The sequence below is a fragment of the Fusarium venenatum genome (genome assembly GCF_020744135.1).
Source record: "Fusarium venenatum strain MPI-CAGE-CH-0201 chromosome Unknown EDB82scaffold_3, whole genome shotgun sequence".
NCBI classification, from domain to species: Eukaryota; Fungi; Ascomycota; class Sordariomycetes; order Hypocreales; family Nectriaceae; genus Fusarium; species Fusarium venenatum.
The window spans coordinates 3589431-3614584 of NW_027072131.1; the positions used below are offsets into that span (position 1 = coordinate 3589431).

Below are 25154 nucleotides of genomic sequence, written 5' to 3' on the forward strand. Positions count from 1 at the left end.
GCCCCACACATGCTTATCGCCATCAGGGATCTAACAAAAAAGCTACACAAGGTACAAAAATAAACGACCTGAGAGTGCGCTACAAAATGGCACAAAATGACTCACTAATTTCGTCTCTTCTGCTTCGTAGCCAGGTTTTTCTGATACCCTGAAGAACTAACATTACTGAGTCAGTTTATGCCATTTTAGATCATGTCCTTGAAACATTTATTTTCTGTATGTCAAAGGTTACCTAGACATCTCCGTCCCCTTCCCATGTTGCGCGCCTTTCGATCTCTGGTGTCGAGAATCTCGCAAGCTATACAACCACCACCACCTTCGCAACATGCTCCTTTGGTTCGCAAAGCTACAACAATGACAGGATACGCACCCTCGGGTGTCCCCAACGCGGCGCCCAAGTCGATAACTATACCTGGTCTCACACTGGCGCAACCAAGCGCTTTCTCGAATGCGCCCCAGGGCCCTCAGAACGGTCAAACAAACTCTCAACAGAAGTATGTGCTGCAATATACGATGGCTTCTCCATCAATACTCACGATTGTATAAAGGGCTCCTAAGGGAATTAAAAGGAAGAGCAAGAGACATCCCCCCGAGGCGCAAAAACCTCGTTCCCAATCCCCTCCAAAAGTTCCCAGCAAAATTTCTGGAGGCGTCCCAGAACCTACGCATAAATACCTGGCCCAGGCAAAACTCGCTCCAGAACGGCTACCTCACCCACGCCGTATACTTGTCGTCATCGATTTGAACGGCACGCTCCTCCACCGTCCTAATAAGAAGCGTCCATTCAACTTCACCGAGCGACCCCATGCGAAGACGTTTCTGGGCTACTGTATCGAGACCTTTCATGTTGCGATTTGGTCCTCAGCCCGTCCTGAGAACGTCGAGAAGATGGTAGAGAAGCTCCTCACACCCGAACAGCGCAAGCAATGCCTTGTTACTTGGGGGCGTGATTCTTTCAATCTGTCAAAAGAAGACTACATGACAAAAGTCCAAGTCTACAAGCGTCTCACAAAGATATGGACTGATCCAAGAGTTATGGCCGCTCATCCTCGGGCTTCTGAAGGGGGTCTGTGGGATCAGACCAATACGATTCTCGTCGACGACTCGTTCGAGAAGGGCCGCAGCGAGCCTTTCAACATCCTCACGCTTCCTGAATTCAGCGGATTGGCTGGAGAGATCCCTAACGTCTTACCTCAGGTGCACGACTACATCAACGAGCTATCCTATCAAGTGGATATCAGTCGCTTTGTACGACAATCACCATTTCAGCTTGATCCGAACTATATCCTGCCGGAAGAACCAACGGACTAAGGAGTTTACCAAAAGTCTATAGAACTTTGCATTCCTGCCAAGAGAGGCATATTCACCTACTCTTGATTTTTCACGGACCAGAGAACTGGTTAAGCGAGCGTTCTCACAGCCCATACGCTGGGTGTTGTACGAATAGAATGGGAGTAAGGATTAGAAGACTTTCTTCATAGATACCCAGTTACACGTCCTAACAGCAACGTAAAAAATCTACTTGTTATTTCGGAGCCTCTTTTTCCCCATTGTGGCATGGAAATGTCATTGGTTTTGCCTCTAGTTCGGTCTTTTCAACAAAGTCTAGCGACCGAAATCGCATGACACATTGATAGAAACGTTTAGTAGCTGGGTTTGTTTTTTCCCAATCTGACTACACATAAGAAGAGCACGGCGCGATAGCTTGAGTTCTCGTTCACCAAAGGCATTATGCTAGACCAGTAAATGTTGTCATACGCAAGAAATGTCTATGTAACAGACACATTTTGTTCTCTTTTGGACTACCATAGGGAATCTGCCAGCTAGCGGGGCCTTCATGAGGCATATAATATCATAAACTCATTTACCCTCCCAACCATTTAACCATAATCCATTATCATCATCGCTCTTAGTTTTCTTTTCCTTTTTGTTTTGTTTTGTTTACTTGAAGACCTTACCGTCAGCAAGCTTGTACACCTTGCCGTCGACGGTGATGTCCTTCTCCCAGCCCCAGGCATCCTCGACGAACTGTCGGTCCTCAGGCTTGGAGGGGTCGAGCTTGACGAAGTCGTAGCTCTCCCAGTCAGGGGCGACGTCGAAAGCGGGAACGTGGTCCTGGCCTCGGATAACGAAAGCACCCTGGATGACGGAGTCGTTGTTCTCGCCGTAGACGGCAGCACATCCGAAGATGTACTTGCGGGAACCCTCAAGACGGTTGTTGAAGCCACCAATCAGGTTGTTGGACATGAAGGTGAGGGTAAGCTCATCGTTGTACTTGTAGTCGACCTTCCAGATCGACCACTCCTCGAAGTTGAGGTTCTCCCAGAAGTACTTCATGGCCTCATTGTGGTCCTTGATGTTGGAGTACTGGCGCTTCCACTCATCGAGAGGGAAAGAGGGGCGGCCGAGAGCCTCGAGAGGGTGCTTGGCCTTAGGGGCAGCAGGGGCCTCGTCAGCCTCGGGAGCAGCAGCGGGAGCGGCAGCGGGAGCGGCCTCCTTCTTGGCTTCCTTCTTAGCCTCCTTCTTGGCCTCCTTCTTAGGCTGGTCGGCCTTCTTGGGAGGGTTGGTCAGAGTAACGGTGTCGAGGAGGTCAACCTTCTCAGCAACCTCAGAGAAAATGGGCTGGCTGCGGACAGTCTCGAACCATCGGGTGACGGCAGGGTGCTCGGAGCGCCATTGCTTATCAAAGAAGTACTGGAAGCCACGGGTGGCGATGGCAACAGCGAAGAGATCGGCAAGAGTGATACGCTCGCTGACAAGGAAGGTGTTGTGGAGGAGGTACGCCTCGACAACGGCGAAGTTCTTCTCGGTAGCCTTGATGGCATCGTCGACGTTCTTCTTGTTGTAAGGAGACTCGCCCTTGAGGGGGCTGAACCAAGAAATGAGGTTGGGAAGGACCTCAGAGTTGAAGAAGGACATCCACTTCAGAATGGAGGCATAGTCCTGCTTGGTCTTACCGAGAAGAGTGGTCTTCTCGTTCTGGGAGGTGACTGCATCAGGTTAGCGAAGCTCGCGACAAGCTGACAAGATAAACAAGATGAGATGTGTTGCGAGGTCAGAAGTTAGACGGTATCCACAAATGAACTCTTGAGAGACATTTCAGACAGGGATAACTGTATAGAATAATGCTAGGTCATCATTCGCAAGGGAGGGAAAACAGAAAAAGTGGTACCACGTAGGCATCACACGCAGTTTCACTTACTGTAGATGGCAATGGCGATGCACTCGGAGAGGGCGAAGCCGTCCTCGCCAACAAAGGCGGGGATCTTGCCAAGGCCGTTGGCCTTGAGGTGCTCAGCGGTAGCGTTGCCCTTCTCGGCCTCGACGATGTTGAGCTCGATGTCGTTCGCCTTAGCCACAGCCTTGATGGCAGTAGAGCGGCAGTTGTTCTGAAAGAACAGACCAGTCAGTAACGACGCTCAGAAAAGCTTTGCAGACGCAAATGCAAAATGCAAATGCAGCATATTCAGATTCAGGGCTCGAGAGTATGTACCTCGCGGGTGAAGAGAGTTCCGAAAGCCATCTTGAATGCTTTGCTAGGCAGCTGAGAACAGGTTGACAAACAAAGAGACGAGTGAAGATGAGGAAGGAAAAAGAAGGAGGGGAAAGTTTTTTTTAAAGGTGCGATAATTACGAAATTGCTTGCCCCGCGCTGGTGGGGTCCTCCCTTACTGCCCGAGCAACGCGAAATCTCAAAAGAGGTGGCTGGGCAAGCTCAAAAGTGGCGGTTGAGATAAGAGATATGTGGCTGCGATAAGCTTCCTCACACTCTTCTTCACGTGACCATCATGAGAAGCTAGCCGTTGATGGATCTCGAAATCCCGTGAAGTTTTTCTAGACAGACAGTGAACCTCGTCCGATACCCGATACCGACGGGGCCCTCCTCCGAATTGGTCATCATGTCGACATTTACACAAAGCCTACGGCAACTGCGGTGCCAGGGCAAGACTTTCCGGGCACCATGGCCCCAGCCCACCAGGCAACATCCATCTTTTCCCCTCGCCGTTCGAACCATTGCTACCGAAACGTCAACACCAATTGTCGAGCCTAAACCCAACGGCCTCGCCTTGTCAACAGATGCCAGTTCCAAATTCACTATACCGTTCCAGGGAGTTGACCATGCCCGTGCTGTTCCGCTCTCGGCCTCGTACTTCTCCCGAGAGCCTCAATTCAATGAGATGTACCTCCGAATCGCTCGCCTTCTCACCAAATATCATGCCCTGCCAATTGTACCAACAAGTCATGTTCCTCCAACAGCTTGGGTCAAACTCCAGGAAATGCGCTCAAAGCTTGGTGAACCGGTCAAGGCCTCCCACTATGCCAAGGTGATCCGAGTCGCGAAGCGTCTGAACCAGATTGAGCCCACACTTTTCCCTCAAGAGGTTCGATCTGCTCTTGAAGAGTTTAAGCGTGATATCAACCCGTTCATGAACGTGCCCCATGAGGTCACAATTGACAAGTACGGCCGAGCTGTTGGTGTTGGCAAGCGAAAGGAATCAACTGCTCGTGCGTGGGTTGTAGAGGGAACGGGAGAGGTCTTGATCAATGGTAAAACCTTGAGTCAGGCCTTTGGCCGTGTTCACGACCGTGAAAGTGCGGTTTGGGCTCTACAGGCCACCGAGCGATTGGACAAGTATAACGTCTGGGCATTGGTGGAGGGCGGTGGAACAACCGGCCAGGCCGAAGCCCTTACGTTGGCGGTTGCTAAAGCTCTGATCGTTCACGAGCCAGCACTTAAGACTGCTCTTCGAAAAGGTATGTGTTTGGTTATATCCTTCATAATCAATCATTTTGTAATGACTAACCTCGTGTTCACAGCTGGCTGTATCACAAGAGATCCAAGAACTGTGGAGAGGAAGAAGCACGGCCATGTCAAGGCTCGTAAGATGCCTGCCTGGGTCAAACGATAAGCAGTTTCTACAAGTAATTGATTTTGCAGAACTTTGGGTCAAGTCTGCAACGGCGGATATGACGATGATGATGAGAAGGATGATGAGTGGGACTCTGCTCCCATTCCTATCCGATATCCATGTACAAACAACACTTTTTGTAGTTTTAGAAATGCTCATGGCATTCCGAGTTGGTGCCAAACACTGTAACCTTGGTTTGTGATTCTCCCGAGCAGCGTCTTGGCTGATATTGAAACACCGACTCTTGGTAACCCTTTATAGCCATGTTGGCCGATATATCGCTGCCACTGACTCAAACCCCGATGGCCAATTCACAAGTATCTGCCTGTTTGGGCGTTCGGAAATTCCTGGGTAGCATGGGACCCTTGATAGGGACGCCGAACTTTTTCCCGCTTTGTTCGTCTCGGTCAATGTGATGAACTGGAACAACAAACCAGGGATTGAAAACAGCACATTCCAGTATCTCGCTTGCCATGTAAGACATTTTCAGACGTGCTAGAGAAGTTAAACACTTACCGGCCGAACCGGATTGCAGCAAATGCGCTGACAAGCCATTTGAACCCTGTAAAGTGATCCTCTGCGGTAATTAACCAGCCGCTACCGAGTTGATGGCTCCCGTCAACCGGTCGTCCCATCATCAGTCCTGTAACTGGTAATGGAGTCGTTTGATGATGATGGAGCGAATCATTGTGCCGTTACTTGTAGGAATTGACCTGACTACCAACCCCAGACCTTGACTGCCATGGTATGTATCGACATTAGATCGGGATGGGGCAGGCAGGTGGGACATGCTCATTACTGTCAACTCGGGACACTGAATAATTCATCATCTTTGGCAGAGTAGGCGGTGAAGAGCTTCGCGTCCGTTCGTACAATGTGATTACGTCTACACGCCGGTGGTAGCAGCGTCTCCACGAGCGATGTACTATACTCAGATGTACAGAGGCCGGTGTTTGCGCATTAGGCGATGGACATCAGTGATTCAGCGCTTTCATGTTATGAATCTCTGTTCTTGCGCAGCTCGGTGGCATGAAACAACGGAAATGCCGATATTAGTTGTATCTCGCGATAATGGTAATTCCGATCAACTGTCATCGGTAGAGCGGATAGTGGTAGAAGCAATGAAGAAGGTTTCTAGAACAGTTTCAGTGGGGTGGCTTGAAGGTGTTTCAGCCCAAGCATGCTCTGGAAAAGAAGCGGTTGGTCTAAATTTCCAGATCCAACGGCACAACGGTGTGGCGTAATGGGGACTTTTCTCTCCTATAGCAGGTACCTGATGGATGACGGAGGGAACCAACGTTGTCGGTCTAGTTGTCAACATCACGCGCGGAACTACCAAGGACTCAACGTTGAGGCCGTCGCGTCGGTGTCACTTTTGGACCGTGCCAACGCTGGTCCAGCTAAAGTTAGGCTTTGGTAGAGGTAGAGGTATCTTTTGGCAGTGGCTGAGGTGGAGTGTCGAGCATGGACAGACGGCGGTTTGAGGTCGGAAATTTTTAGGGCGGACGTAACCACGAGTGGACACAGATCCCTGCAATTACGACCGACGCCATTGCGGCACGCTGTGCTAGATACATGCGGTGTACAGATATCTCGAATCTTCCCAATCTTGTCCAAGGTGAGGAGAAAATAGAATTCAACGGCCAACGGTTTTTAGACGAGGCTTAGATCGTCTTGATCGTCGTTTTCTTGGTGACTCGATCTAACGAAAATGGGGTGCATATGCGTGTTGATCGAGAGCATAACCGGATTACACCAGCTCATGCACAACATTCATTAGAACGCTCCGCTTGGAGTTGTTGAATGCTATGCAAGGCGGACAAGACCACAATCCATCGCATAGCTTTTCTCTTTGGCCAATGGCTCAGCTGTGGGCAGGGCAATGATTGGGTATCGGGTCCTGTTCAGCACCTTGGATATCGTCGCCCCCAGTCAGGTTAGAAACAGCGTATCCTGCATAGCTGATGCGCGTTGCCTTTTACAGTGCTAGACGCGTGAAACATGATCCGATATGCGCGTCAGCTAGTGCGCTTCAGCAATGACCCTGGTTTTTCGCAGTACCGGTACTTCCTGTGGGGAGATCTTGGTGCCAACCTTGCGGCGGACGGCTTTGTCAGAGCACCTGCAGCCGTTGAAGATGTTGGCCAATTCAGGGTAGCCAGTGATGTTTATGTTGCTGAACTTGGGTTTAATTATCAAGCACGGATAGGAGCTTGACTTGGAACCGAGCTATTAACAATGAAATGATATCTTGTTTCTGTATTGGATGGGCCATTGGTTTTGAAACACTGTATATCTCGTAATCCATGACGTTGTGTTGCTAGAGATCAAGTTTTTGAATGTTGTCTTCAAGATTTGCATCGTGGAGTTGTAAAGTAGGTGTGGCGGTGAAAGCAACCTACCCTAACTTAGGTTGACTTTTTTCTTAGTGGCTGCCATACACAATAGGTACGTACATGCTGTAGAATTAGTGGTGAAAATAGGTAGGCACTACTAACCTGGAATTGAGCTCACATTTGTTATTAAATTGGCGTATGTACGCGTGATAACGTTCTCTTCAATGCATTGAGATACTCCCAGATATCATGCATCCATCGACATCGTATTACTACCCATACGGCGTTCTGAGCCACTGATATCAAATGTGGCTGCAAGCCTCACGACTGTCATGGTTGTGCCACAGATGATCATGGTAGTTGAATGACCGATTAGACCGATCATCTGAACTGTTAGCTAACATAGGTACCTATAATTGTCTATTTCCGTGCTAATTCGAATGTGTGAGCATGCTCTTGACCGCTGTCCTGACTCGCACCTGTACTGCGTGTCCATAGCGTACCTACTACCTGGACCGAGAATTTCCTCATAGGGTAGGCATCTCGTTAGGGAATAACCGCCTTGACCGACCGCAAACTCCGTTCTGGCTATCAACACCGTCCTTTCCTTCTCTCCTCCAACACACGCAAGTCAACCAGGTTCAAGGTCCCACGTACTCCTCGTTGACATGTGTCATCGAATACCCGGCCTAAGCCCGTCGTCTTGTTTACCACCTAAGTTATCAAGTATACACGTTCACCCACTGAGAGATCCCCTCCACTGCCATTGGCTCCATTGCGAGAATCAATCGAACTGACCGCCTGTGCCTGATCACAATACCACCATGAGGGTCCTGTACCTGCGGCTGAACATCCCGAATCACCCATAGAGTGAAGCAAAGAGTGAGCCAAGCTTCAGCATTGTTGCTGGCACGTCCCATACCAATATCGCCCTCTCCGGTTGACACGAGAGCCAGTCTATGTACCTCTAATCTAAGCACGAGCACCAAAACTTCAACAAGGGTGAGCTTCATCATTCATTGGCCAGCGATTATTTTCGGCTTGCTTATATGGAACCATCTCCATATGTGGGCTGGGGAGCAACACTATGCCTCGATATGGTTCAGTGTTGTTTTTCCTTTCTTTTCTTTTCCTGCGACTTGAGCCATTGTATCGCATTGCTTTTCCTGTCACCCTCGAGATCCTCCCTAGTCCCTATGCTTCTCAGGCTTAGCCCTGAGTTATTACTGACATGCAAAGACATCATCCACTAGTCTCCCTTGATTGAGAACCGGGAGGGCGGAAATTGAAGAGAACATGTCATTTGATAATGCTGGTGCATTCATGAATGCCTTTGCCTATGTCTGGTAATTGTTGCGGACAGTTCCCTGCAGTGCGATTATCTTCGGTACCATCCAATACCACGATCGATAGTAACTCGACTGACAGTGGTAACCTTCCCCATGTTGCACTGGGGGCAGGGCTTGTTTTTGACAAGCGGGTTGCTCTAAAACAACTTGGCCTTTTGACCATTACATTGGTCATTTCTCACACGATCTCGAGGTAACAGAATGTTCCGCTAACCAACTAACATAACGCATTTTAGCATCTGATCACACCGGCTCTACTGCAACTCGACATATTGCCTTGCACGTATTTATTGCTTTATATGCTACGTGGTAGACTGCAGTATGGCAGTTTTCTTCAAGCACTACTTGCCTACAATAATACAACCGGAAGATGATAGAAAGCTTTCAATTCAAATATGAATGCTTTGAAAGCCATGGATGAAACTCACGGATCGTGGGGTGCTCGCTCAGTAATGTGCTCTCTAGTCAAAGTTGAGTATGGCGGGTCTTTGTCTCAAGATTTTTTTCCTCGTCTTTTCGGCCGGCAACCCACTTTACACTTTCGACAAAACATGAACCAAGACTGCACTTAAGCCCTGATCACCCCTTCGGTATTCACGATGGAGGACTGCAGCTGAAATCCAAGGTTCAGGTTACTTAGAATATTATCTAGAGGGTCAATTGACTGCAAAAAACCCAAGGTTCATCACTAGAATCGGTACTTCTCAGGATGCACAGAAAATCAACATCCATGACAAAAAAAATAACAACACATGTGCAGCCCAAGAAACTGGCTCATCTTGAATCTAATGCATTGATACCCAGCTATTAAAAGAGAAAAGAAAAGAGCAGAATACGATCCCCGGAACAGACACCAGTGGAAACAGCAGAGAAGACGCTGTTCAGCGCCCAGCACAAGCAATTGCTGTTGGAGCAGGATGTAGACTACATACACACCCTGCAAACCTATTTGTGGTCCGGTACTTGTTGAAATCACCCATGACGCCCCAGGTTCCGAGGCGCGCCCACTCCACAGCTTTTGGGCTCACCCCATGGCAAGCCACGTCGATGAATGTCTCCCTCTAATTTTCCTGGTGCCTCTTACCAAGGCTTTGGGCCAGGGGTGTTTGTTACGTGGTGGATGGAGATAGACAACGCCGATCCTTCTACAATCTCCAGAGCTGTTGCCAGGAGCTTTGCTTGATGGAGGCCAATTCTCTTGCATCTGGACCGCCTTCATGGTCTTTTGAGCCACTCAAACTCGTCCTAGACCTTGCCTCACGTCTCTCTCATCCATTTTCTTTTTGGCCAAGCATGTTAAGCATATTCCGTACTTTGTTTTCTATTTATCCAAACCCAATGGCCCAGTTACATATGTATTTACGACTCTCGCCTCATGCCGACATTCTCCAAGGGTCATATAAGATGGACGTCGGGTGCCCTGACGCCATTCACACAGCGTCTTTAGCTGATAGTCTAAAACAATACGCCTCATCTTGCCCTGCCTGCCCTTCACATCTACACCCCCTCCTTCTTCTCATCACAAACCCCCTTCCCAATCCACTTCCATAGTCTACAGTCTCATCAGTCATATAGCCCCTGTCTTTGATGGTGGGCCCTTAGCATATCATAGTGCACATTCAATGAGTGTATGCTTCTTTTGCGAAGACGCTATATAGATCCCTTGGCTATCCATTGTTTGCCATTTATAGGTTTCGTCATCTGCGATTCACATCTATTCCCGCGGCCCACAGTCGATCCTTCGATATCATACTCTGGTCTCCCAGTAGTTATCGTCAATTGCACATTCCTCAACGTGACCAGAGGCTTGTCACGACACCGACTAGGCGGATTCAAACGCCCGTACCGGCTTAGTGAAAAGCTTTTTCCCAAGAGCACCCATTCTGATCCCTCGTCAAGACCCTGTTGCGTGGTATTGGCCCCAGCAGATCGCAGTGGGCTCGAGCTTGTCATGCTCAAGGTCTCTTACATGGGGCCTTCACTAGGATCCTCCTTGTAGACGGCGAGACGACCGTTTGACAACTCATCCGCAATCAGCCCTGGCCCAAAGCCCCAGACCAAACTACTTAGGCCTAACGCCTTGCTCTTCGTCATCTTTTTCGGCATCCATTCTTTACCGGGCATGAACGCGCTAAGCTTTAGCTTACGATTGGGATTTGACTTGATAAACTACATTGCTACCCAGGTCCCCGGCTGAGCCATCAGCTCCCTTGCCTGATCAGTAAACAGCACAGAGCTTTGTTTGAGAATAATAGGCCGGCGGCACCCTGCTTGTGAAGACTTTTGTTCTTTCAACTTGGTTACCATTCCATCTAACTAGCCATCCATTCCCTGCCTCAACACACCCCCGACTATCGATCATCGCGACAACTCCCCGAGTGGGCTTTATCTGCTTAACGACCCCGCGGTGACCCCTCCAGCATCGTCAACAGCTCCATTGTACATCATCTATTATATATCGAAACAAACACATCAAGTCCAAAGGACTTCCCACCCTTTCTTAGCAACCTAGCCTCTACTATCCAGCAGCTACTTCGAATAACTGAAACTGGCTACATTACAGTCACCAGTGCTACCGACCACCCATCGGCTGGGAGCGACGGCAGGGTCGTATGCCATCCAAGGTCTTCGGGGCATGGACGACACGAGCCGATTAAGGAGGCAGAATGAGCCACCGGTTCATTCAAACCCCAACCAAAGATATTCACTTCACGATCCGTCCCAGCAGCGCCGTTCAGTTGCCGGATCCTCAAACGACAGATATCGCCCTGCTTCCCTTGCAACTTCTTCGTCGTCAGGGCGTGGAATAGGAGCTGCGGGTAACTACAGTAGCTACTATTCGGAACCTAGTGCATCCTTCCCTGCAGCAAACATGCCTGGAACAGCAATCGCCTATGGCTCTGAGTATGGTCACGACTCACGCCAGCAGCAAGGTTTCGGCGGCTACGGTACTGCGGCCACAATGATGTACAACGTTGCCCAACCAAACCCGCAAAATCCCGTCTACGATGCGCAACACTTTAGTTCACGGCAACCTGCAGGCCTGCAGATGATGACACCTGACGTTGCCTCGACCTACTTTGCGTCGGAAACGGGGAGCGCAGCTGGCCCGAGCCTCCATCAGTCAGCACAGAGCTCAAGCGGATCCGCAAATGTTTATCAACAAAGCAATGCTATGAGCTATGCGAGTAATAACATGTCCAGCGTGAATGCCATGCCACAAGCGACAGCGAGCGCCGATGTTTCCATGACAGAAGACCACGAATACGCAGAAGGCGCTCTCGAAGAAAAATGGGTTAGCTACCAGCGGCAACTAGGGAGCATATTCCAGGACATATCTAATGGATCTCTTGAAAGTGCATCTGAGACATTACTTAGCGTCACTAGTTGGCTTTTGTCTCAAGTCGCTGATCTTGGTATGTACTATCGACAACCCTCCCTAGATCAGGGTGGAGACTTGAAAGAAGAAAGAACTAACCACTGCATATAGGCCTCAACCTTGATGACACCAACCTTCATGCTGATCGTATTCAGCTGTGGAACGACTTCAACCACGCCTGGCTAGGGTTGGGTCAACAGCAGATTGACCTTATGACCTCTTCCCAACAACTTTCAAGATCGCAGAGCCTTGTATCCAAAGCCATGATTAAGAAGATGGGAAACGAATTAATCCGGTTATGCGACGGTATCGAGCGTCACGGTCTGGTAGATTACCAGTATGGAGTGTGGGAAGATCAAATAACAGAAGGTACGAGCACACGCAGCTATGCTGTTGAGCTTGGGCAGGTGTGCTAACATAAATTCACAGTTCTCGAGGACATTCTCGATCTATACGAAGCTTCAGAAGAAGCCAGTGGAAGCAGCAATCGATAAAATACCCTCTGAAATATATTACCGGGCTTTTTCACATCAAATCGCCCCAAAGGTTCTCTGAAACTGACGGCTTTCTAAGAAAGGCATCGTCACTCGACAACTGCATAGCATTGCCCTCCTGTGTAGTAGCCACAGCAGCAAGACTATTGCATATTAGTTCGACAGAATGTCAGCCGAGAGAACAAAATGTCGATGGGTTTTTGATCTTGTACCAGGTCTTTGTTGCCTTGTATTACGCAACTATTCTGTTTTCACATCTTGGTATACAAACTATTTTGTTGCGCACGCATCATGCTTACCACCACTTCCATTTGAAGGGTGGAAGCCCATTGGGCTGGTTTATGATTTTCATTGACATTACTGCGACGTGCGTTCTGCCAGTACCAACTGGTAGCGTATCAAGGCACGATAACTACGATTACATGGCGGGGTTCACAGGAAAAGAGGGTATGATTGATTCACCACTCTGTGCTATGGAAATGGATACATGGTTGGTCACGAGAAAGAGGATTGGAAGTGGAATAGGCACTATTGGGCGCGTGGTTAATGATTTTTGGGGACAAGGCGTTTTACCTACAGATGGAGTGCAGAAGTCAGGCTTTGGCTGGGCTGGGCTGGGCTGGATCGGACTGGACTGGACTGGACTGGGTTGGGTTGGATTGGTCACTGTTTTTTTCTCTTCCATTCTTGTCTTTTATCAGGCTCCAACATAGATTTGGGTGCACTGTATTATTACTATTATTACCGCCCCTGCGTTAGAAGGGTCATGGTTATCAGGGTTTGGGTTTGGGTTTAGGAGGTTGATGAAAAGAGTGGACATGGAAGTCCTCGCGGGCTTGCCAGCTGGATAGGAAATACCTGGGGCACATGTTTGACATAGAAGCCATACATAGAAGCAAGTGTACTGTATCATCATTATTATTATTATTATCATTATTACCGCCGATAAGCTCGCCTATCTCCGTGCCTTGAGCATAAATATGGAGGATTCCTGGAGTGCTGTATCCGTACCTGAACTTGGCTTTTCCCCCCGCAACGTAACTTGTTAGCCAAGGTATAGGCTGCCCGACAAAGGAGAAGATGGACAGCAGATCGGCCGGTTGATAGCGACAAGACATGGATTGTAGTACATAGTCTGACCCATGTATGTTGGAGGAGCCTACGGTACCCCTGGTTTGGCCAAGACAGAGGAAAAACAAGGGCATCAATAAGTACAGTACCTGAATACCAGCATCATCAGCTGTGCCAGGCCAGACCAGGCCAGGGGCAAGGGGGGATTAATTGACGGGAGCTGCCTTCGGGTTATTCCTCATCAAGGGTATTGCTTGCGAACAAAAGCGGGCTTTTCTCTAATCCCCGCGACAAAGCTGAGTAATTAATTATCTTTACCTCAATCCTATAGTGACAACATGAGAGGAAAACAACTCGAGTTAGGCGAATGTTTTAGTATCTGAGCTTCAACCTTGGTATGTGGGTTATCGAAAGATTTATTGACACTTTTATTTAAAGTAGCTTTTATAGTTCGTTTCTTTATTTCTCTAGTTGTTTTCTCTTTGTTTTTTAAGTTAGCCTGATTCGTTTGTCGGCTGTCTATACTGACGGGAGTGGCTGGTTGTTGTCGTATATCGAACGCTAGCAAGTTGACAGGCGAGATACCTAAGACTTCAAGTTTCTGTAGTTATAGCGGTCACTCTGTACATGGTAGGCGAACGAAGAGGACACGAATGCATCTATGTCTTAAATTCGCCTCGCGTTATGCTTGTGAACAACACACCGATAGACAGACATTCGGTGACCTTGTTGAGTTCACCGACTGTCCTGTGCGGTGTTCATAAACAAGAGGGCCACATTGGGAGGGGAGATTGGTTAGGATCAGTGGACAAGTCGCAGAATGCATCTATCTCTTGCATGCATGTAATCATACAGAAATAGTAACTTGCCTTGAGTCTCCGAAACAAAAAGCCTCACAAATGATGGTGCATCAAGCCCAATGGGTTTACCGCCTAAGAAGAGGAAAAAGAAATATATATTTACTGCATAACCTCTAACATGCCGAAAGATCGGCGGGCGCCTTGCTAAGCTGAGCTGAACTGCAAGAGAGAGGCGCATTTGCATCTGCATAAGTCTCTTTTTGTTTTTGTTTTGTAAGGGACAAAAGATACGTACCGAAACAGTAACAGAAGCAGAAACAGAAACAGAAACGAGTCCAATTGAGTCGAGTCGGTTGACTTCCCGCAGAGTGGCTTTCATGCAGGTACAAGCGGTCACTGATAGCCAATGAATCGCGTGTGGCTTGGGGGTGTGTGATTCTATGAAAATACGCGAGTCAAGTCAGGGATTGGGGCATGTCTTATCCACAGTGGGTAATAGTTACGAAAAGACAAACAACATCAGACAAGACCAACAAAGACTCGATCCTCGGGACTTTATGGAATCATGCTCAGTTACATTCGGGAAAATCTAGTGGACCTAGCTACGTAGTATACTTTTAGTCTTCGTCTTTGTCTTGACGAGTTTGATTTTGAAGACTTGACAAGCATATCCTTGCTTCGAAAAGAGGCGCGGATGTCACATAAGTTTCGGTTCCAGGCTGCAAGAGATGCACGATTGGCAACGGGATTTGGATACTTTGCTGATAGCTTTGTCTTGCATACATTTGAAATTAGGCTTTTACGGTGCAGCGTAGTTGCAGAATACATAATGACACATGACTGGCTCGTCAGGTTTGTTTACTTGAGCAAAGCCTAGAGACCAGACTAGTATTTTATTGAGTTGAGTCTATAGAAGTGATGTAGCAGAGCTAACAGTAGCAATACGTAAACCCAAGGCCGCAAAGCCACATGAATGAGTTCATTACTGACGTGTTTTTTCTTCTTGTAGTAGAGTTTATTAGACTGTAATGATAGTGAACGGACTCTTTACTCTCAGGCTCTCAGACTGTGATTGGTTTGTGGCTGTTCAACTTCAGGTGGTTTAGTTGATGAAAAGAGCGAGGCGGGCGCCCTGCTTAGCTATAGTTGCTGTATTATAGGCGGGGATATTCTATTCTATTCTCCCGCCCAGGCTTCATCTTGACATCCAACCTTTCTTCTTTTTCCATCAGCGTGACCAATTTTAGTCAATCAATTGACGTGGGGACGACACGACACGGACGGCCGCTTCATCCGTATAGAGAAGAGTACCAGTACCAGTACCAGTACCCCGCCTAAACTACTGAACTACTGAACTACTGCACACTCTTTCTTGTACATTCATTCCTTCACTTGGCCGACGCCTAAACAAAAAGAGACAGAAACAAAGCGAAAAGAAAAGACTTGTCATGTCGTCCTACCCAATATCAGCCCAATTTATTCTTCCCAATTCTCACGCACTCGCCACAATCATGAATATGTATACTATGAATTCCAACCAAGATCTGCAGTTCCTTGATGTCCAACGGCTGTGGGAGCCCTATCGTCGATCACGTTGCCACTCGCTGATGCGATCCAATGTGGTGCAGCCAAACGAGGCTGAAACAATTGACGAATAGCAACTAATGCTTTTGATAGAGCAACTTTGTTAAAACATCAACCATATCATATTTACAAGAATGCTCTCGGAAAAAACGAGGAATTGAGGCACAGGCACACACGCGCGTCACATCAGAGCCCAACTACATCGAAGCCTGACTTGTAAACTCCGCCCTTTTGACATTGACCTTGAACAAGTGGTACTTCTGCCCCGAAATCGAGGCTGGGGGCGTGTAGTTCCATCCATTATCCAGACCCGGCTCAACATGTCAACCTTTATGCATCGGGCAGCAACTTGCCGCTGTCATCTGATCTGTCAACGTATCCATTCGAGCTTTGGCCAGGGTCCGGTCCAAATGCTCCCTTGTTAGAACCGAACTCCCAGTACTTGCTTTTGTTTCCCAGCCATCACAACCACTCCTTCTGTCCGTGCCATACCTCGGGGCTTTCAGATAGCGGACTCAAGCGTGACCGACATCTCATGTCAAGATCAACTCCACACTGCTACGCCTGACCGCTGAATCGTTGGGCACCAGTCCACCCTCGTCTCCCTCGAAAAGCTGTCCTCGAGACGGACAATCTGAAGCTGGCTGAATCATCGGCAAGCGAAAGCTCCATATTCGCTACCCATGCAATATTCCGACTACGCCGTACTGTGCCGCTTACTGTGGATGTCTGGCGTTCCAGCTGAGCGGATGCTAGTAATCAATTGGTGAATTGAGCAGGCTGTTCATGCTTGCAATCCCGCATTTCTGGATCTTCATGACCCCTTCGAGAAGGGCTGAACGATGGACGTACAATCTCGACGTCCACCATCTTGAGGAGGGAACCGCAAAGGTGTTGAAGGACATCGTTGAGAGCCCTAGTCGATTCCACTGATAATGTCACCTAGTGTAGCGGGCCTATCGTCGCTTACAAGCCCTCTATCAGATCAGATCGGCAAACTACCTACACACCTGTCACGCCACGCTCCCCCTCACGAATCAAATCCCAGGATTTATCTCCAACCATTCGTCTATCGGCTGTTTAAAGCCCCCCCCCTAACACAACCGACGACGTCTGTTCGCTGTCCCAAACTGCCGGGGCGCGCAAAATCTACGACACCATGATTCAAATATGACAGGTCGCTTCGACTACCACTACAAGGCGTACCCCCTTCAGTCGCCAGAAACAAAGAAGGGAGGAGGGATGAGAAGACAAAACAAAACACCCCTAAGAAAATAACCTAACTTGTTTGAATATGTGAGATGCATCTCATCTGTCCGCATCCCTACAGAGACGGGGTTACATCCTGATCGACAAGCGAGGCTAGGTCCTGGCCAACAATCTTGTTGCCTCAGCCTCACCTTCGTGACGCAGGACTGCGTGGACTATGTGTGGCAGTGTGCGCTTTTCGCATTCAAAGGCAACCCAGCCTACGAAACATGCAACTGGTGTTTTGTGTAACCTTGACCCAGTTGCCGTGTCTCTCGTTTCTCTTTGCGTGCAGGCAGATGCATGTAAGGACAACCCTTCAAACATGGATTTCCATGTTCCGAATTTGATCGAGTGTGGCACTTTACCGACCCTCTGGAGACTGCCATCCCGGCATTAATTCCTCCCGTGTCATTTGTGGCGTTGTAAGACATAGAAGTCTAAGTCTTTGCTTCTTCCAAGGTTGCCATTACAACTCCTTTGTAGCATACTCGATGCTTTTGAAGCCACGCATATCTGCGAGTGAGACCCGATGGCCATCGGCATGACTGAAAGTCGGAGACAACATGAAAACCATCGCTCGATTCAGTACAATAACCTGACCCGTAGCCCGGGGATCGACCGGCATCGCCCGCTCCCGACTTGGTCTCAAATGAGGGCCCTGAATGTCAACACAGTACATATCAGCCATGGCAGGGTTTCGGTACGACATGCGCCTTGTCTCACTATTGGCAAGGTCCAGTGTGAACATCGTAACCCGGCCCCCTGCAAGTATACATCTCACCTGTTGGGTTACTGCGCTTTCATATGGTGACATCACCGACATTGTTGTCAAAACGCAGGACGTTCATTACAGTCAAGAAAGTGTATCCACCATAAATGTGCTATTTTACATCTACTGTAGGCCTTTTGCGTTTCGCGGCGGCCATGAGATAAACTAGATTGATGGGATACCCAGAATCTTGGATGCTCTATGGAGTATACAGCCCGCTGGAGCCGATAGAGACGAGTACGGCATTACATTATCGCAAACTTTCTGTAAGTAATAGAAACGTTGGGCTGTAAGCTTCAAAGTATAAAAATAAATAGCCTAAGAAGTCTGATCGAAGTGGCATAAAGTAACCTACCAATTTCGTCTCTTATGCTCCTAGTGGCCAATCCTTTTGATACTCCCGATGACTTGTAAGTCCGGCAGAGGTCCTTATTGATGAGACTGCATATCGGCAAATCGCAACATAGATATTGTCTTTTGGCTTGATCTAACTTGAGGCCGACAAGCTATTTATGCTTTGAGCGTTTATAAGGGATAGACTCTCTTCAAGGTGCTGATGTATTACAATACAGCACCTACTTTGCCAATGGTCGTACATGGTGGCAGATCTAGCACCCTTTATCATGCAACTCGATAATGGATGATGTTAATGACATGCCACTTTGGATCAGTCATTTAGTAGTTTGTGTCCTTCTGCTTTTTGTAAAACAGACTTCTTCCTGACTCGAGTAAAAAGCAAGCTATAAGCACAATTATTCGAGATATTGTAAACTTGACAGACATCCGTATATTACAAAGCCGACGCTGTTTGGAATGATACACAACGCATAGCCTCACCTGTTGCAACAGTCGGAGGTATGCGATGCTAACATAGCAGTACAACAGGTTATCCTTTCGTCCAAGTTCATAACGGATAATATGCACCAGAAAGATATCGGCTAGTCTTGAAAATTAAAATAGAATCGGTGAGATTTTGCATTGAGAAGAGTCCTAGTTGTGAAGTCAATACTTACAAGGTTCGAAGGCTTCCAACATGTACGCTTCTCCCTCTAATGGAGGTCAGCTGTAATGACCAGTTTAAAACCACTACTTGGCACTTCTTGTGTCATGCCTGGATGAGTGTTAGACTCGTATTGCTATCCACAAGTACTATCTACAGACCTAGAGCTTTGCAACGGATAGTCTTGGTGTTTTAATGATGGGTGATCATCTAGATAGATCATGGCCTGAAGCGCACCTCATAATAAAAAGGTTAATAATGTAGCTTTGAAGTGACTTGTAATTGCTAGTAGAAATTTGGCAGGTATAGGCACCACATATTCTTCTATATTGCCTTTCAAGAACCTGTTTTTGAAAGGAGCTATACCTATGATACACACTAGGCTACCTTGTCAACTGAGCTGCATATGTAGATATGCTGTCGTTAAATGGACAATACAGTAGTTGTTTCCCCATCAGTAGGAAAGTTATGTATGCAACGCCTCGCGTAACTCCTGCCCAAATAGTAATTATTGGTTTGGATCTGACCGCCTCTTGTCTGAAATTAACTAGATGGTGATTGAGAATCACGTCAAACACACATGCCCATTCTGAGCTTCGAGATCTCCATCTACTCTACACGTCAAAGTCACCAAAAACTCCATCGATTGTACACCTTAAAGCCACAAGGAACTCTGCCAATCCAACACATTCAAGTCAGGATGCCCGTAAGTATAACTTAATGTCTAACAGATCCAACTATATGCCGATGATATATGCAGACCACCACCTACAACTTCACTATCGGCCCCTCCAGTGGCTCCAGCGGCGGCTTCACGGGCCGCTGTAACTACGTAAGTTAATGTATAATTTTCTGCCCCTTTTCTATCTTTTACATAAACACAATACCGTACAATCAAATGCTGATGTATATTTATAGTGTGGAAAATATGGCCATAAAGCCAGCTAGTGCTGGTGTTTTCTCCGGGGTGAGCGAAAGAAGAAGAGGATAGAGAAGGAGGAGGAAAAGAAGGATGAAGAGGATACTGCTACTCAGCAACAGCAACAGCAACAGCAACATCAGCAACAGATAAAGCAGCAGCTGGCTGATCTTAAGGCCAGGATGGATAAGATCGAGGCACGTCTCCCAGCCCCTGCCCCCAAGGAATAAATACGGAATCGAGGAGGAGAAAGACATCGGTTTCTTCTTTTTTTTTTTAACAAGACTACACAATAAACGATAAGACATAATCCTTGTCTGAACATGCACTGATATGGCGAATCTTTATAGTTCGTCATAGAGGAATGAGATCACGGCAAAAACCGAAACCACAGACATATGCTCAAATGCCGTAACAGTAGGCGTCAATTCATGATCGTAATTGTAATTGTGTTTGTAGATTCGCTTGGTGTTCCGATCCCATCGGACTATCCATGCCCACACGCCACCATGAACCTCAAGTCCATAATAATGTTGGACATTTATACCACAACTCCCCACGCATCCTTTTGCAGATGCTTGCTTAGAACTGGTCTGCCATATGCTGTTAGCTTTGATTGAACGTCGAAAATTCCCGATTTCGTCCGTAATGCATGTGGCATTGTATACCGGTACAGCTCCAGATAACTTACCAACAGTCATGCTCATGCTAACATCGGTATTTTCCACCATCTTGGTGAACTCCTCAAAGCTAATCTTGCCATCCTTGTCGAGATCGGCCTCCATGATGGTCTTGTCCACGATCTGCTGCAGCTGCTGGTCCTTAAGGTTGCTGCCAACCATCATCTTGAGGACAATAAAAAGCTCTCCGTTGCTAATGTATCCATCGCGGTCAATGTCGTAGACCTTGAAGGCGAATTGGAGCTTCTGCTCCTTGTTTCCCTTGCTGCTGAACGCCGAAAGACCTGTAACGAACTCTTGGAAATCGACGTCACCACCACCATCTTCATCAAAGATGGCAATCATTCTGAATGAAGCTGGGTTAGCTTGTTGTAAATATTGGGAGAGGGATGTGGTAGACGGACCGTGTTGCCAGAGGGTTGGAAGAGATCTGAGGAAGACTAAGGAATTCATCGCGCTCGATCGTACCGGAGTTGTCCTAGAGGAAAGATTTCGAGTTAGCCGGTTCCTATTCTTGAGTGCATTCTATGTTCCAGCCTTGCGCCACCATCGCTGAGCTTCATCATAAACCCAAAAGTCGGGAAGCTCGCGCACCTTGTCTAGTTTCATGAATCGCTTTCGCAGACGATCAACTTCGTCTCTGTCGACTAGAAACCGCACATCTCAGCATATGATATCACACCAAGACCCCTCCCCCAACCGTGCGTTGAGGTTGGTTCCCAAGGCAGGGTTTCCTCACAGTTGGATCCTTGGACGAGATTGTCCAAGACTGCGCTGGTGGTGTTGCCCATGTTGGCAACGTGAAGCGAGTTCGAAAGGTAAGAAGGAAACTTTTGCTTGGACCGAGATCGGTGCTTTTCGTCGTGGGACGCCGAGAAGATGGAAATAAGTTGTCCAGTTGGGTCGAGTTAATACAAAGTTTGGTGATAAGGCTGTATTGCGAGTCTCACTGTCACTGTCACTTTCAGACGCTAAGTTTGGGTAAGGTTAGTAATTCTAGACCGACCAACCAACCTTAGCATCTTTTGCCTAGGCTGCTCTTCTGCGCAAAGGGGCAGGTGCATAGAGGGGTTATTGCCTAGCGGGGCGGGGGGGGGGGAGCGAACAGGCCTCCAGGTCGGCTCCTGATGATTTTACGGTAGGCAAGCGTCCATGTGCCGTTTTGATGTTGGCAATAACAATCAGATTGAATCAAGAGGCAAAGACAATAGAGAGAACTTTAAAGGCAAATAACTTCTAGACTTTCGATAATAGAGGTTTTTGCAAATGATTAGACCTTTTAGGAACCACATAAGTACAAAAAAAACAATTATTCACTTGTACATTACCATTTGACCAAGATTCCGTTTTATACGTAGTCGTCTGGCCAGCGACAAACATTCCTGTGGTTCCAGCGCTTGTGTTCACTAAAAGTGTGCGCTATTAGGCAGCTTGCACCACTGACGAGCGCCCGCTTGAAAAGGCGAACCATGGACTGCCGTATCTTACGGTAGCCCCAACCTGCCCCAAAAATAAGAGGGCAGTGGTCCAAGCGCCCAAAGTACTGCGTAGGCCAACCTACGCTGTAAAGTGACTTTATCTCTTCTCAGCTGCACACTGTCAGCAAACCCAAATGTCCCGCTCTGCCAGTCAAAGGCCTATTCTCCCTTACCAAAAACTCCGTGCAGCGAAAAATCTTTGCGCGCCAAAACAAATCCCCAACGTCACCCCATCGAGCCCGACTACGCTGCCATCGAAAAAAAGCTACAACATCACCTTTTACATCGAGTTTGGGCACGATTTCAACTTAATAGACCCCGTTTTATGACTTGATCGCTTTTTTTTGCGGTTTTTCCGCCGCCTAGACGCCCTTCCTCCGACCTCCCTTAACCCCCTGCCAACATGTCATCACGCAAGGTTCGCGTCAAGAAGTTGAATGTCAAAACGACACTTCCAGTCCTCCGCGAAGACCAGATCGATCCCAACGAATACGAAGCCCTTACAACTGATAACCAAATCGCGACAGGTGTCGAGCAGGCCGAGGAAAATGTAAGTGCTTTCTCCTTATGCCACCTCTCGAGATATCACGTGTATATTCACGTGATACAACTTGACTCACCCTTTTATCTGTTTTGATTGGATGGTACTATCATCCAATCAAATGCCACCATGCTCCATCCAAACCTCAATACTTACAATTGTAATAGGAATACCATCTTCAGACTATCCTCAAGGAGGCGGGAACCAGCAATGATCAAGAAATTCCCGTCCCTCCTCCCCAGGAGAGTGACATCAACTATGATGATCTCTATCCTGTTCCTTTCCACAAGCCCTCCTCTTACATTCGCTTCTCACAAACAGTCGAGGAGTGCATAACATGCCTCTATGATATGACTACAGAGGACGATGAGTTCCTCAAGCAGTACAACAGTAAACCGCCCGCTACGGGAGCTCTCTCCGAAGATGATTTTGAACACATCATGGAGGTGTTTGAAGACACCGCCGCAGAACAAACCCCATTCGCAGCAGTCGATAATACTGTTGCCGCCTATGATATGATGTTGCCAGGCCTTACTCACCTCAACCAATCGGTTTCGACAGACGTACTCCAGCACGCCAAACCCGTGTACGAGTACTGGAAGTCAAGGCGGCAGGAAGCTGGGAATAAGCCATTGCACCCTAGCCTCAAGTTTGAGACGCACCAGGAGACTGACGACACAGACCCTTTTGTCTGCTTCAGGCGACGTGAGGCTCGCCAAACCCGAAAAACCAGAGCTCGTGACAACAAGATTGCAGAGACCCTCAAGAAGTTGCGCCGCGAACTTGAGGATGGCCGGCAATTGGTTCTTATGGCGTATGAACGTGAAATGGTGAAACGAGAAGTCATGTCTATGGACCGTGCTATCTTTGAGGAAAGGGCGAGACTCAAAGACATGAAGCTTCGACTGGGGATCAAAGGCGAGGACGAGGATCTCGTCAACCAAAAGGTATGCTTGTCGTGTCCAAATCAGTTCCACTTGGTACTAACTCGCATTGCAGCCTCAAAAACGCAAGCCCGTGGAACCTCCCGTTGTGCGACAACCGACTGGTGCCCATTTGCGACAACCTGTACGGTCTGATGGTAGAACTCTTGATGCTGACCTTGTCCTACTGTCCGAAAAGTTGGCAGAGAAGGAGACTGAACTGCGACTCGATATAGAAATGAAGGTTCAGAACCACCGAAAGTGGAACCAGAACCATATTGACCTCACTCGAGAGCCACTGTCGCCAGTCAAGGAACAGGGCACAGAAGTCAAGTTCCGACAAGCTAAGACGCAGTATTTGATGACACCTCCGGCGTCCACATCTTCGGAGATGGAAGTAGATGAGATTGCGCCTGACGCCATGCAGCTGGATAACCGTGAACCACCTGTGTTCCAGTTCACCGCTGGGTCAGGCGAGCAGACGAAGGGTAGCCAGCCAGCCTTCCGTCGCCGTATCGGTCGCTTGAATCGATTGTGGATTGACCGACGAGGCATGGTGACGCCACCACGGGAACTTGGTGATGATAGGTCGGATCGGTGGAAGTATGACTCTGACTCTGACGATGATGAACCGCCTGTGTACGAAGTGGATCCATTCGACACCCGAGCACTCAAGTTCAGAGCGACAATTCCGCTGAATCCTTACATGTTCAGAGGACGTCCAGCAGTTCCCCCAGAAGCTGTAGCAGCAGCGCAAGCACAGGCTGGCAATCGAGCACTACCATCGCCAGCAGTAGCAGCAGCGCATGCGCATGCTCAAGCACACGCTCAAGCAGCAGCACAAGCGCACCTGGCGGCGCAAGCCCAAGCCAAGGCCCAAGCGGTAGCACAACAACAGGCCCAAGCGGCCCAAGCTGTGTCATAAGCGGAGGGCGGGGAGGAGGATTGTATGAATATGGCGGTTGTTTGTTTTATACCCATTACTTGAAGAACAGAGCGGCGGACCGCTGGGCAAAGTCGACAAACCCGGTGGTCATCAAATTCGCCGTGTATTATTTAGTCGTTGACGAGGGCATTGCAAGGAGTTTCGGAGCGGGTGGTCGGTTTTCGGGCTTGAACATGGGATAGCCTGTTTGATGGCCCGGATCGAGAAAAATGAAAAAATAAGAACGGTATCATGACGACCGCAACGAGAACAGTTCCATAATGATCATCTTTTGCGACGTGTTCGTTCGTGACTGTAGTAAAAGAAGTTGTAGTGAGAGCGTGAGATGGTCATGTGGATGCCATGCTGTAGGCTGAGGGAAAGCTAGGGTCGGGATATGATGTGCCGGCTCAGCGAAGACGAGTTCTTGGTGCTGGCAAAATAACGATGATCTGGCAAGTATAAGAACGTAGATATGTGGTCGTAGTAGGCTGTGCGTAGAACGAACTAAAGCTGAAGAGTCAGATTGCGAGGTTGTAAAAGGTGGTCAAGCTTGGCCGGGAACCTGGCTGATATCGTATCAACAAGGGTCTTGCAGCTGTGTAAGAAAGGAGGACACGTATAACAAGAATCACTGCGTTTATCGTAGAAACGAGATTTGTAAAATGTATCTTCTAGAAGTGATATTGGAAGGCACAGAGTAGACAGAGAAAAGATCCTGAGCGCAGAATGAGAGTGATGGAGG

General features: G+C 48.2%; 7 protein-coding genes across 7 annotated transcripts; 4 read left to right on the forward strand and 3 right to left on the reverse strand.

The window, feature by feature from the left end:
• The first annotated feature begins 121 nt into the window (after positions 1–121).
• On the forward strand, positions 122–1735 carry EDB82DRAFT_506442 (HAD-like domain-containing protein). The gene is made up of 2 exons (XM_025727457.2): positions 122–494; positions 549–1735. The coding sequence occupies exons 1-2, from the start codon at positions 193–195 to the stop codon at positions 1309–1311; spliced, it is 1065 nt and encodes a 354-aa protein (XP_025581921.2). The 5' UTR covers positions 122–192; the 3' UTR covers positions 1312–1735.
• EDB82DRAFT_506444 (uncharacterized protein) lies at positions 1736–3656 on the reverse strand. Its single transcript, XM_025727458.2, has 3 exons — positions 3494–3656; positions 3203–3389; positions 1736–2990 (listed from the first exon to the last, which is right to left on the reverse strand). The coding sequence occupies exons 1-3, from the start codon at positions 3521–3523 to the stop codon at positions 1942–1944; spliced, it is 1266 nt and encodes a 421-aa protein (XP_025581922.1). The 5' UTR covers positions 3524–3656; the 3' UTR covers positions 1736–1941.
• EDB82DRAFT_241212 (mitochondrial 37S ribosomal protein uS9m) lies at positions 3616–5056 on the forward strand. Its single transcript, XM_025727459.2, has 2 exons — positions 3616–4755; positions 4819–5056. Exons 1-2 carry the CDS (start codon positions 3900–3902, stop codon positions 4908–4910), a joined length of 948 nt encoding a protein of 315 aa, XP_025581923.1. The 5' UTR covers positions 3616–3899; the 3' UTR covers positions 4911–5056.
• Positions 5057–7512: 2456 nt separating this feature from the next.
• On the reverse strand, positions 7513–8505 carry EDB82DRAFT_506452 (uncharacterized protein). The gene has a single exon (XM_065608762.1). It carries the CDS (start codon positions 8260–8262, stop codon positions 7969–7971), a length of 294 nt encoding a protein of 97 aa, XP_065463974.1. The 5' UTR covers positions 8263–8505; the 3' UTR covers positions 7513–7968.
• Positions 8506–10912: 2407 nt separating this feature from the next.
• Positions 10913–12551, forward strand: EDB82DRAFT_241329 (uncharacterized protein). Its single transcript, XM_025727461.2, has 3 exons — positions 10913–12011; positions 12086–12343; positions 12404–12551. Exons 1-3 carry the CDS (start codon positions 11231–11233, stop codon positions 12466–12468), a joined length of 1104 nt encoding a protein of 367 aa, XP_025581925.2. The 5' UTR covers positions 10913–11230; the 3' UTR covers positions 12469–12551.
• Positions 12552–20106: 7555 nt separating this feature from the next.
• EDB82DRAFT_506464 (uncharacterized protein) lies at positions 20107–21587 on the reverse strand. Its single transcript, XM_025727464.2, has 5 exons — positions 21282–21587; positions 21137–21189; positions 20947–21020; positions 20554–20888; positions 20107–20455 (listed from the first exon to the last, which is right to left on the reverse strand). Exons 1-5 carry the CDS (start codon positions 21331–21333, stop codon positions 20445–20447), a joined length of 525 nt encoding a protein of 174 aa, XP_025581928.1. The 5' UTR covers positions 21334–21587; the 3' UTR covers positions 20107–20444.
• Positions 21588–22173: 586 nt separating this feature from the next.
• Positions 22174–24663, forward strand: EDB82DRAFT_241397 (enhancer of polycomb-like protein 1). Its single transcript, XM_025727465.2, has 3 exons — positions 22174–22570; positions 22729–23508; positions 23561–24663. Exons 1-3 carry the CDS (start codon positions 22424–22426, stop codon positions 24407–24409), a joined length of 1776 nt encoding a protein of 591 aa, XP_025581929.1. The 5' UTR covers positions 22174–22423; the 3' UTR covers positions 24410–24663.
• The last annotated feature ends 491 nt before the right edge of the window (positions 24664–25154 follow it).

What these genes read in the sequence shown, in the direction of transcription:
- EDB82DRAFT_241329 (XM_025727461.2), top strand. Translation starts at nt 11,231, where the DNA reads ATGGACGACACGAGCCGATTAAGGAGGCAGAATGAGCCACCGGTTCAT. An exon ending in GTCTCAAGTCGCTGATCTTG is followed by an intron (nt 12,012 to 12,085) that starts GTATGTACTATC and finishes CACTGCATATAG; the next exon opens with GCCTCAACCTTGATGACACC. An exon ending in GGAAGATCAAATAACAGAAG is followed by an intron (nt 12,344 to 12,403) that starts GTACGAGCACAC and finishes ATAAATTCACAG; the next exon opens with TTCTCGAGGACATTCTCGAT.
- EDB82DRAFT_241397 (XM_025727465.2), top strand. Translation starts at nt 22,424, where the DNA reads ATGTCATCACGCAAGGTTCGCGTCAAGAAGTTGAATGTCAAAACGACA. An exon ending in TCGAGCAGGCCGAGGAAAAT is followed by an intron (nt 22,571 to 22,728) that starts GTAAGTGCTTTC and finishes CAATTGTAATAG; the next exon opens with GAATACCATCTTCAGACTAT. An exon ending in AGGATCTCGTCAACCAAAAG is followed by an intron (nt 23,509 to 23,560) that starts GTATGCTTGTCG and finishes CTCGCATTGCAG; the next exon opens with CCTCAAAAACGCAAGCCCGT.
- EDB82DRAFT_506452 (XM_065608762.1), bottom strand. Translation starts at nt 8,262, where the DNA reads ATGATGAAGCTCACCCTTGTTGAAGTTTTGGTGCTCGTGCTTAGATTA.
- EDB82DRAFT_241212 (XM_025727459.2), top strand. Translation starts at nt 3,900, where the DNA reads ATGTCGACATTTACACAAAGCCTACGGCAACTGCGGTGCCAGGGCAAG. An exon ending in TAAGACTGCTCTTCGAAAAG is followed by an intron (nt 4,756 to 4,818) that starts GTATGTGTTTGG and finishes TCGTGTTCACAG; the next exon opens with CTGGCTGTATCACAAGAGAT.
- EDB82DRAFT_506442 (XM_025727457.2), top strand. Translation starts at nt 193, where the DNA reads ATGTCCTTGAAACATTTATTTTCTGTATGTCAAAGGTTACCTAGACAT. An exon ending in CAAACAAACTCTCAACAGAA is followed by an intron (nt 495 to 548) that starts GTATGTGCTGCA and finishes GATTGTATAAAG; the next exon opens with GGCTCCTAAGGGAATTAAAA.
- EDB82DRAFT_506444 (XM_025727458.2), bottom strand. Translation starts at nt 3,523, where the DNA reads ATGGCTTTCGGAACTCTCTTCACCCGCGAG. An exon ending in GAACTCTCTTCACCCGCGAG is followed by an intron (nt 3,390 to 3,493) that starts GTACATACTCTC and finishes CTGTTCTTTCAG; the next exon opens with AACAACTGCCGCTCTACTGC. An exon ending in CATCGCCATTGCCATCTACA is followed by an intron (nt 2,991 to 3,202) that starts GTAAGTGAAACT and finishes AACCTGATGCAG; the next exon opens with TCACCTCCCAGAACGAGAAG.
- EDB82DRAFT_506464 (XM_025727464.2), bottom strand. Translation starts at nt 21,333, where the DNA reads ATGGGCAACACCACCAGCGCAGTCTTGGACAATCTCGTCCAAGGATCC. An exon ending in TCTCGTCCAAGGATCCAACT is followed by an intron (nt 21,190 to 21,281) that starts GTGAGGAAACCC and finishes TGCGGTTTCTAG; the next exon opens with TCGACAGAGACGAAGTTGAT. An exon ending in TCCAACCCTCTGGCAACACG is followed by an intron (nt 20,889 to 20,946) that starts GTCCGTCTACCA and finishes AGCTTCATTCAG; the next exon opens with AATGATTGCCATCTTTGATG.